This window comes from Leptonychotes weddellii, chromosome 10, assembly GCF_054177405.1.
Source record: "Leptonychotes weddellii isolate Sample4059 chromosome 10, ASM5417740v2, whole genome shotgun sequence".
NCBI classification, from domain to species: Eukaryota; Metazoa; Chordata; class Mammalia; order Carnivora; family Phocidae; genus Leptonychotes; species Leptonychotes weddellii.
Genome location: NC_138378.1, coordinates 89,880,641 through 89,893,766, shown reverse-complemented (window position 1 = coordinate 89,893,766; position 13,126 = coordinate 89,880,641). Strand labels below are relative to the sequence as shown.

General features: G+C 43.0%; 1 protein-coding gene and 1 long non-coding RNA gene across 2 annotated transcripts in view; one reads left to right on the top strand and one right to left on the bottom strand.

The window, feature by feature from the left end:
- Positions 1-304: 304 nt before the first annotated feature.
- LOC145715929 (uncharacterized) lies at positions 305-13,115 on the bottom strand. Its single transcript, XR_014138224.1, has 3 exons — positions 12,978-13,115; positions 2,509-2,595; positions 305-682 (listed from the first exon to the last, which is right to left on the bottom strand). It is a non-coding gene; the product is annotated as an uncharacterized LOC145715929 (long non-coding RNA).
- MERTK (MER proto-oncogene, tyrosine kinase) overlaps positions 12,499-13,126 on the top strand; it is a 105,059-nt gene continuing 104,431 nt past the window's right edge. Inside the window, exon 1 of the mRNA XM_006737318.3 lies at positions 12,499-12,738. Within this exon, the coding sequence (XP_006737381.1) occupies positions 12,678-12,738 (61 nt within the window). The 5' untranslated portion in view covers positions 12,499-12,677. The remainder of the gene's footprint in view (positions 12,739-13,126) is intronic.

Here is a 13,126-nt window from a genome sequence, read left to right as displayed (position 1 = left end):
ATGACTTACATTGGTCAAAAGGACAGTAGTGGAGAGAACACTTAAAAAAAAAAAAGGAAATCAGTGAGGTGATAGATGTGTTAATTAACTTGGTGGAGAGAATCCTCTCACAATGTATATATCAAATCATCATGTCATACACTTTAAATATATTACAATTGTAGTTGTCAACTATGCCTCTCAATAAAGCTGAAAAAAAGAGAGAGTGGGTTATACGGGAAAATTTAGATACACAGATCCATGGGACAGGTAGAGTTGAGAAACAGATACACACAAATAAAGGCAATTGATATTTTTAAATCAATTTTATTTTTTCGAACAGTTTATCAGAAAAATACAAAGATAGTTCAGAGAGTTCCCATAGATTCCACACTCAGTTTCCTCTATGATTAATATTTTACATTTATTAAATGTAAGGTGGGTACATTTATGAAAATTAATGAACCAATATCAATACATTATTAATTTAAAACCATGCTTTATTCAGATTTCATTAGTTATTACCTAAAGTCCTTTTTCTGTTCCAGAATCCCATTCAGGATACAACATTACATTTAAGTCGCTGTGTTTCCTTAGCCTCCTCTTGTTTGTAACAACCTTGACAGTTCTGAGGAATGCTGGTCAGGTATCTTGTATAATATTCTTCAACTGGAATTTGTCTGATGTATTTCTTCTGATTAGACTGGGGATATGGATTGGGGGAAGGAAGATTATAGAGATAAAGTGCCATATCATCCCATCATATGTACACCAACCACATGACTTAGTGTTGATTTTAACTGTGGCCCCCTGGCCAAAGTACTATTTGTAACTTATTACTTTATATACTTTAAAAGTACTGTTCCCCCTTTCCATATTGTACTCTTTGGAAGGAAGACAATATGTGCAGTCTTCATTTAAGGAGTGGAGCCAATTGATTTTTTTTTTTTTTTTACGAAGTTGCAAAACAATTCAATGGAGGAAAGATAGTCTTTTTGCCAATTAGTGCCAGAAGAATTAGATATCCATATGCAAAAAAAAAAGAGAGAGAGAGAGAGAAACTTGATTTGTACCTTATACTAGTTTTTCAAAATGGATCAAAAACTTAAATGTAAGAGTAAAACCATAAGACACTCAGAAGAACACAACATAGGTGTATATTTTTGTGACCTTCGATTAGACAATGATTTCTTAGATATGGCACCAAAAGCTCAAGGAATGAAAAAAAATTAATAAGTTTGACTTCATAAAAATTTTTATGATTTTGTGTATCAAAGGATACTATCAAGAAAGTATAAAGACAAGCCACAGAATGGGAGGAAATGTTTGCAAGTCATACATCAGCATTTATTATCTAGAATATGGAAAGAACTCTTATAACTCAACATAAAAAGACAACCCAATTTAAAAATGGGCAAAGGACTTGAATAGACATTTCTCCAAAGAAGATAAACAAATGGACCCAAAAAATGGACATGAAAAGATGATCAGTATCATTAGTCATCAAGGAAATGCAAATCAAAACCACAGTGAGTTACCACTTCACACCCAGTAGGATGGCTGTAACCCAAAATTGTACAATAACAAATGTTGAAGAGAATGTGGAAATATTGGAACCCTCCTACATTACTGATGGGAATGCAAAATGGTGCAGCCACTTGGTAAGACAGTTTGACAGATCTTCAAAAAATTTAAACTTGGAGTTACCATATGACCCAGCAATTCTCCTCCCAGGTATATACCCAAGAGAACTGAAAACATATGCTCACACAAACACTTCTACATGAATGTCCGTAACAGCATTATTCCTAATAGCCAGGAAGTGGAAGTAACCCAAATGGCCATCAGCTGATGACTGGACAAACAAAATGTGGCATATGCATGCAATGGAATATTATTCAGTTACAAAAGGGAATGAAGTATTGATACATGCTACAACATGAATGAATCTTGAAAATATGATGCTTAATAAAAGCATCCAGTCACTAATGGCCACATATTGTATAATTCCATTTATACAAAAGGCCTGGAATAGGCAGAGCTACAGAGACAGAAGTAAATTAGTGGTTGCCAGGGGCTGGAGGTTGGGACAGAGGGTGGGGATGGGGATGCAGAAAATGACTGCTAATAGGTATGGGGTTTCTTTTTGGAGTGATGAAATGCTCTAAAACAGTGATGGTTGCACAAGTCTGTAAATATACTAAGAACTGCTGAATTATGTAGTTTAAAAGGGAGAATGTTATGCTATGTGAAATATATCTGTGTTTTGAAATATAAAGCTGTGGTTTTTTTTTAAAAAGTTCTTATATAAGACACCAAAAGCACAATCCAAAAAAGAAAAAAAAAAAAGTGAACTAAACCTCATCAAAATTAACACTTTTTGCTCTGCTGAAGACATTGTTAAGATAAAGAAAAGCCAAGCCATAGATAGGAAAATAATTTTGTAAGTCACATTATTGACAGATAGTTTTTAACCAGAATATATAAAGAAGTCTCAAAACTCAAAAAAAAAAAAAAAAGGAAACATACCACCTTGTTCTTTGATAAAGCTCTTATCATACTTAAATGACATCTTCATCATGATCATGGTTGCAAATTGATTTATCCAATTATAACCTGGTAAAAAAAGAAAACAGATTCTTATTGAAGCTGTGGGGAAAAAAATTATAGTTATGAAAGAAGAGAACTGGGTAAACACACTTTGTATAATATTTAACCAATGTTACCATTATTCTGAGCAGTTTTGTAGATAAGACTAACCAAGATATATCATTAATCATAACATAATCTTTATTATATGTTTTCATTGTTAGCTTATGACCTACTTTATACTCTATGGGATTGCTTATTCCAAATTCCAAGGGGTCAGTTAGTACAAGATACTATTTAAAGGACGTCTCATTCCAGTTTGAACAAGTATGGCAGTAAAATTGATGGTTAGAGATGAAGGAAAAAGATTTTCGATATGCTCACTAAAAGTAGAATATTACCCATAATTAAATCTAAAGTAGGTTTTGTAGCATTTGTCTGCTTCTAGACTAAAGACTCTGCAAATCCTACCCCAGTCCTTTAGTACAGGTTGACAGCAGTTTATGTTGTCAATGTCAGTCTATTCTGTATCTATGCTACAGTCCTCGACTGTGGTTCTTTTGATGTTCCTTCCAGAAGACCTGGCAAGGTTCTCAGGCAAGAGGGGACCCTAAAGAGGAGTTAATAGCTGGATTAACTCTTAACTATTTTGTTACATGTCCTTAGCTGTAAAGCTTGTCTGGGCAGATTGTGGCTGAAGTAAGGGGCATAGCTTTTAAGATTTAATAACCCTTTATTGTTGCACATGGAGCTTTCCCCTCAAATTGAAAGAAAGAGATACAGAAAGGGTTATTGACAAGCAAGCCTTTGTAAAAGATGATTATCTTTTGTGAGGAAATATTTTTTCTCTCTTGTACTACCTTTTAAAGATTCATTTACTTATTTCAGAGAGAGAGAAAGAGAGAAGGATCAGCAGGGGCAGAGGGAGAGGGAGAGAGAACCTCAGACTCCACACTGAGCATGGAGCCCAACATAGGGTTTGATTCCACGACCATGAGGTCACGACCTGAGCCAAAACCAAGAGTCGGACGTTTAACTGACTGAACCACCGAGGTGCCCCTTTTGTACTCCCTTTTAAAATGTTCACCCATACAAAAAGAACTACAAGCTTAGGTTTTACAACATCAACCAAGGGTCAAAAGGAAATATTAAATTTAAAAACACCAGTCCAGCAGCTCCAGCACACACACGTGTGCACATACACACAATCTTTGCACTCTTAGTGGCAAGCAAACACATCAAAGAGCACAGAGAATGCAAGGAGATGACAGAAATACAAGTTTCCAAACAGACAATCAAAAACTATTATCAATCAGATTTTCTATTGTCTGCTACCTGGCAGATCACCAGACAGCAGCCTCTCCTGAGAAACCACCAAAACAAGACCCCTGTAATTTCAGTATGTGGTTCAGCAAATGCAATCTCATATCCTTACTGTCCCCATTCCGCCAACAAACTATAAGACTTAGAAACTTCTTATTTAAAGAATGGTTTTGGCAAGCAAAATGGAGTCTTTTACATGAACTATCTCAATTCCCCTACAACTACAAAGGCAAAATACTTCGGCTACTAGTATTTTTGTTCAAGAAGCTAAATGGAGTTGCTTACAAGCATCAGTTCAGTTTCCCATTAAACTACAAAATCTAAATTTCTGTGCTTCTGCTATGTTCTGTAGCATGCTGAATAATCCCCTACATCCACCATCTCAATGTCCCCCAGTCTTCAAGTGTTGGACATTTGTACATCCAGAATGTTTTATGCTGATCTGAGACTCTGCTAAGCACCATCTCAGTGCCTCGGTGAATCCTAACGTCTAGATATTTGCACATCCCAGATGTTGTTCAGCATGGTGAAGGAATATCTTATCAACACCATCTCAGGTTTCCAAAAGCTGCAAGTTGGACACTGGTCCTTCCAGTTTGTCATTTACCCCTCCAAATGCAGTCACTTATATGCTCCAATACTTGTACTTTCCCATATGTTGTTGACTGTTGTTGACTCCAATACTTGTACTTCCTGTATGTTGCTGACTGTGATTTGAGCCTTTTAAACACACAATCTGAATTTGCCCTCCCCACCCCCACCACAGCCATGCAAACACGTGCAGATACACGAGCTGGACAATTTCCAATCTGTTGTTCAGCACATAGAATGAGGTATCTTAAATGCCCCATTATCATACCCCCAAAAATTCAAGAACTGGGCACTTGGCTTTCCACTATGTAATTCAGCCTGCTGGCTGAATGAAGTGTCATTCCAGAATTCTCTCGGCCCCATAACAAATTACAAATGCCAGACAAAAGTACTTCCACTTTTTCTCACCATGGTGAAAACATACACATCTCATTTTTATAACAAATTGGAACATGTGAATACTTGTACTTCCACTCTTCCCAGGACACCCAATGGATCCTTTGACATGCACAACATCACTTCCCCAACAAACTATGAAAGCCCAACAATTGTTTTATACAATTGTTCAATACACTGAGGGGCATCTTTAAATAGTACTATCCCTTTTCTGAGCTAGACAATTTTACTTTCAGTAAGTTTTTCAGTCTAGTGAATGGATTTTCTCGCAAAAGAGTTCCCAAAACCATGAAAGGAAATGCCTTTATTTCACTATAATAATCACTGTGCTGAATTAAACTTTTACTTGTACCATTTCATTTTGCAACGACTACAAAAGCTATTGTACCATGAGGGCCTGGAATTAGCTTGACCTATTTTGCTAAAGTTCCTGCATGGCACTGATTCCTGGTCAGGGCATGAAGCATACTGATTAATAATGTTGCTTTGTAATCATGGGTTTGTAGAGGTTCAAGGAGATTTGTACCAGCTTGTCAGCCTTGTTTATTGAAAACAGTGAGACAGATGATTTGCACCCGGTCTCAGCGAGACACCCAAAGGGCTCTGCTGTTGAAGCTGGTTATGCCTTGGAAATATGTCTAGATAACCAGCAAAAATATAAGAATCCCCAGCTGAGCCTCTATTTGGGGCTCCCTGTTTCCAAGGTGTTCCAGGTGGTTCCTGATCCAAAAGAGAAAGTGCATCTGGCCACATGCCTTACAGAAGGGAGGACAAAGGATCCTGTACCTGACCACTCTGGCCCCCTTACCATGAAATAACCTTTAACTATGATGCATATTCTTATTTTATTGTTGTTTCCATCCATATTCTCTTTTTGTAACAAACTGTAGGATTTGGATCTGGTGAGTCTTCTTTAGCAATGGATTTCTGTGTAACTGCCACTTAGCAGTTATACAAGTGCAATGGCACACTTGTGTTAGATTCCTAGTGGATTACCTTCCCTATAACATAGTCCCTCAAGATCTATGCATTGTACTCCCGGTATGTTGTTCAGCTCACTGAATGGAGACCCTTCCATGCAACATCTTTGTTGCCCAAGAAACTACAAGATGCTGTGCTTTCTTTTCTTTCTTTCTTTCTTTTTTTAAAAGATTTTATTTATTTATTTGACAGAGAGAGCACAAGCAGGGGGAGTCCTCAATCCCAGGACCCCGGGATCATGACCTGAGCCAAAGGCAGATGCTTAATTGACTGAGCCACCGAGGTGCCCTGATGCTGGTGCTTTCCTTAAGATATGGGGCATTGGGTCGCCTGGGTGGCTTAGTCAGTTAAGCATCCACCTCTTGCTTTCAACTCAAGTCATGATCTCATGGTCATGAGATCAAGCCCCACATTGTGTGCCGTGCTCAGCATGGAGTCTACTTGAGATTGTCTCTCTCCCTCTGCCCCTCCCCCCACTACTCCTGGGCACTTGTGCTCTTACTCTCTCTAAAAAAAAAAAAAAAAGATATGGGGCATTCTGAGTTGACTCTTTTATTGGCACCAACCAGTTCCCCAGCAAATTTCAAGAACTTAGCACTTACATATACAACATGTTGCTCAGCACACTGAATGGAGGACAAGAAGTCAAGGAGCTTAGAATATGTAGTGTTGGAAAGTCATTATATGGTATTGAAACCACCAAGAATTACTATAAGGATACTGTGAAGGAGTGACTGGTGCAAGTACTGAAATCTTCAAAGAATGAGAGAGAGAGCCCCAGGGGTCTGTAGATAACTGCAGCAAGCAGGGCTGGTAACATAACGATCAAAGCCACAGACTTTAGAGAGGAGGGACAGGGAATGGTCTTAAGGCAGGAAGGAGAACCCCACCTCAGGGCTCAGAGACAGGAGGGAATGTGAGTGTGGGAGCCATGGTTTTGCTAAGGAAATCCAGGGTGCCATGACTGAAAGACCGTGAATGGCTGCTGAGTGAGTGAGTCCAAGCTATGACTAGCATGAGGGTCCATGGGACAGGCTTCCTGAGGGAGGTGCTGTGCATATGTCCCAGGTGTTGATATTATACTTGGAATTGAGCACATGCTCAGTCAATGTCTGTGGAATGGTGAATGAATGAATGGCTCTCTGGCACTGAAAGAGGGATGAAGCCATTTCTCAGTACACCCTCATTCAGAGTATCCTAAGGCCACGCCAGGTGTGTAAATACTATATTAGGTGGCCTACATAGTACTAGAAGTCCTAGCCTCAGCAACTGGACAAAAGAAAGAAATAAAAGACATTCAAATTGGCAAAGAAGAAGTCAAACTCTCACTCTTCACAGATGACATGATACTTTATGTGGAAAACCCGTAAGACTCCACCCCATAATTGCTAAAACTCATACAGGAATTCAGCAATGTGGCAGGATATAAAACCAATGCAAAGAAATTAGTTGCATTTCTATACACTAACAATGAGACAGAGGTAAGAGAAATTAAGGAATCAATCCCATTTACAATTGCACCAAAACCCACAAGATACCTAGGAATAAACCTAAATAAAGAGGCAAAGGCTCTGTACCCAGAAAAGCCATAGAATACTCATGAAAGAAATTGAGGAAGACACAAAGAAATGGAAAAACGTTCCATGCTCATGGAATCCAAGAACAAATATTGTTAAATGTCGATGCTACCTAGAGCAATCTACACATTCAAAGCAATCCCTATCAAAATACTATCAACTTTTTTCACAGAGCTGGAACAAATAATCCTAAAATTTGTATGGAACCAGAAAAGACCCTGAATAGCCAAAGGAATGTCAAAAAAGAAAACCAAAGCTGGTGGCATCACAATTCCAGACTTCAAGCTCTATTACAAAGCTGTAATCATCAAGACAGTATGGTACTGGCACAAAAACAGACACGTAGATCAATGGAACAGAACAGAGAACCCAGAAATGGACCCTCAAATCTATGGTCAACTAATCTTCGACAAAGCAAGAAAGAATATCCAATGGAAAAAAAGGCAGTCTCTTCAACAAATGGTGTTGGGAAAATTGGATAGCCACATGCAAAAGAATGAAACTGGTTACCATTTTCTTACATCATACACAAAAATAGACTCAAAGTGGATGCAAGACCTAACTGTGAGTCAGGAATCCATCAAAATCCTAGATGAGAACACAGGCAGCAACCTCTGTGACCTCGGCCGCAGCAACTTCTTCCTAGAAACATCTCCAAAGGCAAGGGAAGCAAGGGCAAAAATGAACTATTTGGACTTCATCAAGATAAAAAGCTTTTGCACAGCAAAGGAAACAGTCGACAAAACCAACAGACAACCTACAGAATGGGAGAAGATATTTGCCAACGTCTTATCAGATAAAGAGCTAGTATCCAAAATCTATAAAGAATTTATCAAACTCAACACCCAAAGAACAAATAATCCAATCAAGAAATGGGCAGAAGGCATGAACAGACATTTCTGCAAAGAAGACATCCAAATGGCCGACAGACACATGAAAAAATGCTCAACATCACTCGGCATCAGGGAAATACAAATCAAAACCACAATGAGATACCACCTCACACCAGTCAGAATGGCTAAAATCAACAAGTCAGGAAACAACAGATGTTGGTGAGGATACGGAGAAAGGGGAACCTTCTTACACTGTTGGTGGGAATGCAAGCTGGTGCAGCCACTCTGGAAAACAGTATGGAGGTTCCTCAAAAAGTTGAACATAGAGCTACCCTACGACCCAGCAATTGCACTACTAGGTATTTATCCAAAGGATACAAACATATTGATTTAAAGGGGCACCTGCACCCCAATGTTTATAGCAGCAATGTCCACAATAGCCAAACTATGGAAAGAGCCCATATGTCCATGGACAGATGAATGGATAAATAAGATGTGGTATATATACAATGGAATACTACTCAGCCATCAAAAGAAATGAAATCTTGGGGCACCTGGGTGGCTCAGTCATTAAGCGTCTGCCTTCGGCTCAGGTCATGATCCCAGAGTCCTGGGGTCGAGCCCCACGTCGGGCTCCCTGCTCAGTGGGAAGCCTGCTTCTCCCTCTCCCACTCCCCCTGCTTGTGTTCCCTCTCTCGCTGTGTCTCTCTGTCAAATAAATAAAATCTTTAAAAAAAAAAAATGAAATCTTGCCATTTGCAATGACATGGATGGAACTAGAGGGTATCATGCTAAGTGAAATAAGTCAATCAGGGAAAGACAATTATATGATCTCACTCATATGTGGAATTTAAGAAACAAAACATAGGGGAAGAGAGGGAAAAATATAACAAGATGAAATAAGGGAGGGAGACAAACCAAAAGAGACTCTATTTTTTTTTTAAGATTTTATTTATTTATTTGACAGAGAGAGAGAGAGCACAAGCAGGGGGAGTGGCAGGCAGAGGGAGAGGGAGAAGCAGGCTCCCCGCTGAGCAGGGAGACCAAGGTGGGGCTCGATCCCAGGACACTGGGATCATGACCTGAGCCAAAGGAAGATGTTTAACTGACTGAGCCACTCAGGCACCCCCATAAAAGACTCTTAAACATAGGAAACAAACTGAGGGTTGCTGGAGGGGAGTTGGGTGGGGGATGGGGTAACTGGGTGATGGACATTAAGGAGGGCATGTGATGTAATGAGCACTGGGTGTTATATAATACTGATGAATCACTGAACTCCACCTCTGAAACTAATAATATACTCTATGTTAATTAATTGAATTTAAATTTAAAAACCCAAATATATAAAAAAGATAAATTCCAATGTCATTTAGATGCATGGTATGTGTGAAATTAATACAGTAGAGCTGATATCCCACATTTTAGCTATGTTTTCCTCTTTGTGGAAGTAATAAAAGATAGCTGCAAATTCTTTGACACTTCCATCATCGAGAGGTGAAGGTGGGGGTCTATGGCTTGTCCCTGTGAGAGTGGGGTTGTAACTGCTTACACCAAGAGAATCTGGTGAAGTAGAGCTAGGTGACCTCTGAGGCTATAGGTCTTAAAAGGCCCTACAACTTCTACCTTGTTCACCAGAATGAATGCCTGCTCTTGGAGGCCCAAACCACCATGCAAGACTTCCAACTGCACTGAGGCCACCATGGAGAAGCCTCATTAAGTGCTCTGGTCTGCAGCCCTAGCCTTCAGGTCATCCCAGTGCAAATCCCAGCACAAACCTTTAGATCAGAGGTTGGCCAAGTTTTTCTTAAAGGGCCAGATCACAAGGTCGTATGATCTCTGTCACAGCTACTCAACTCTGCTGTCATAGCACAAAAGCACCACAAATGGCTCTATTCCAATAACCCTTATTTGCAAAAACAGGTGATAGGTTGGCAGGCTGTAGTTTGCTGACCCCTGTTCTAGATGATTCTAGTCCCCAGCCATTTGAGGCTAAGATCCCAGCAGAGATGGGAGAGCAAAGATAAACTGTCTCCCTGCATTCTGTCCAAATCTCTGACCCACAGAATCCATGACTCTAATATATGGTTGTTGTTTTATCTCCACTATGTTTGGGGTGATATGTCACATAGAAATAGATCATTGGAACTGAACTGTTTTATGCAAGGTAGGCCTCATCAAGAAAGAGAGGTTTGAGCAAACTTGAAGGAGTAGAGTTAACCAAGAGGGTGTGAGTCTGGAGGAAGAGCATTCCGAGCAAACAGTTGGTGTAATACCCTGCGGTGGCAGAGTGTCTAGTATATATGAGCCACAGCAAGAAAATTCTAGAACGACCCTGCTGAGATGCCCTGGTGACCTTGCACATCTCCACATAGGCATGTAGGCAGGGCTTGATTGTAGTCTTACCCAAGTCTTGACAGATTGCTGTATGATTCCTCCCAGAACAAGAGAAGGTAAGCCTGGTGAGCAGTTTCCTATCCCTATCTTGCGGGCGATTGCAGCAAGCCCGTTTTTCTTCCTTCTCCATAGTCTAGTTGAGCACAGGACTTTCCATCTCCTTCGCTCCATGCCTCCCCCTCCCCTGTAGGAACAACTTCAGGCTCCAGTCTAAGTCCATAAAAATGCTTGGCAATAGATGAGAGTTGGCTGCTCAGCAGCAGAGCACCCACTGCTCAAGTGTGTACATCTGGCCCCTCTGATCTGGTGCCCTCCTCTGGGGCTGGGGACACAAGGAGCTGACACCATGCTGATTTTGCTTTTGCTGTCAGTATAAATAATAACCTGTCTAAATCCATTTGGGTTGGTTGTCTCTTTATAACCAAATCTACCCAAAGAGGCCAGCCAGCCTAAGGTTCAATGACTGACAGGAAACCAGCATAAATGGAAATGGAGCAAGGAGATGAGATCAGAGAGGATAGGGGCCCAGGTCCCCTAGGACTTTGTAGGCCTTTGGCCTTTATGCAGCAAGAACGGAAACACTGGGGCGCCTAGGTAGCTCAGTCCTTGAGCATCTGCCTTCAGTAGTGATCCCAGGGTCCTGGAATCAAGCCCCGCATTGGGCTCCCTGCTCCGCGGGAAGCCTGCTTCTCCCTCTCCGACTCCCCCTGCTTGTGTTCCCTCTCTCGCTGTGTCTCTCTGTGTCAAATGAATAAAAAAAAAATCTTTAAATAAAAAAAAAGGAAACACTGTAGAGTTTTGAGCAGAGAAATGACAATGATCTGGCTCATGTTGTCAAAAAGAATCACATTAAAATAATCTTGGGGCACCAGGGTGGCACAGTCAGTTAAGCCTCCCATTCTTGGTTTCAGCTCAGATCGTGATCTCAGGGCCATGGGATGGAGCCATCAGGCTGGGGGTCTCAGCACGCAGTCTGCTTAAGATTCTCTCTTCCCTCTCCTGCTGCCCTTCCCCCTCTCTCAAATAAATAAATAAATCTTTAAAGATAAAATAATCCTAAAAATGATTCCTTTAAGAAAACATATAAGTGTAAGCTCCTGTTGCAATTATTAGTAAAAGTGGCTTGATTTCTTTTATAATGAGCTTTCTCTGCTGCTGCCCTCTTGGCCCCTCCACACTTTATAGCTTCCAGCTGCTTTTCCACTCCTGCTGTGCACTTTTTCCTTGATGTTCACCTCCCTCCCTGAGCCTCATCTCTCTTTGACTCCTCACGGGGGCGCAGTAAAGGGTTCATCCCGGAGGCAGTGCGCTCCTCGACGCCAGGGCCGGGTCTCACACCTTTGGCCAGGTACCCAGGGGGCGCTCAGTGGGAAGCGGTGCCACAGTGGCCTTCGCCTCTGGGAACGTTGCCGCCAGGGTTTTCTGTGTCTTGCACGTCTGGACTGCGGGATCGCCGCGGCCGCAAGGTGCTGGACCCTCCTCTTGGGTCTGGCTGAGGCCTCGGGAGCCCTCCACTCCCCACCAACATATTTCTTTCTCTCTCTCTCTCCCTCTCTCTCTCTCCCACCTACACGTGTTGGACTCCGGGCCCGCCCAGGGGCCACGGCTCTTTCTCCTCCTCACCTCCGCCCGCCCCTCCCCTCTTTTTCAGTCCCCTCCCTTTCTCTCCACCCCCCCGCCCCCATCCCGGGCCGCCCAAGCTCGGCCCATGGCCCGCCCCTCCCCGCCCCTGCTGTCCAGCCCGGGTTCCTTCCCCTTGGCTGCGCGCCTCTCCGCCCTCCTTCCCGCCCCCTCCCCACCCCAACTGGCTCGGGTCCGCTCGGACTCGGCCCCCGACCCGCCCCTTTCGGCCCTAGGCGCCTCCTGCCCCCGGGTCGGCCCGGCACTTCGGCGCTAGCTGCCCGGCCGCAGGCCCTAGGCAGCTTTGCTAGCACGCTTGACCCAGGACTGGCCAGGTTTGGGACGTCCGTCTGTCCGTCGATCGGGAGAAAATTTCCAGACGCGCGGCCCCGGGATGGGGCGGGCCCTGCTGCGGCTACTGCTGTGGTTCTTCCTCCCAGCGTTCTGGAGCGGAGGTGAGGGCGCGGGGCCCTGGGCCAGGCGCTGGGGGCCGGGGGCTCGCGCCTCGGAGTTCGCGGGAGGGGGCGCGCCTGGCTGCTGGGCAAGTTTGCAAACACCTCCGCACGCCCCAGGCATGCCAGCAAGTGGAGCGCAGGGGCCCCCACCCAGCCCACTGACAGAGCACCCAGTATGGGTCGTGGATGCGAGTCCCGGTGGAGTCGGGTAGGAGTGGGCACCGAGGGCTCCCCCTTACCTCAGAGGAGGAAATCGAGCTCCGCCCGGCCCGCTGCAGGTTCCGAAGTTTTCGCTCCAGAGGAATGTTGGTCGCAGGTCTGCTCCGGAATGCGCTGAAAACCTCCCTCTAGACATCGTTGCGTGGTTGGACCCCGGCTCTGGCAGTAG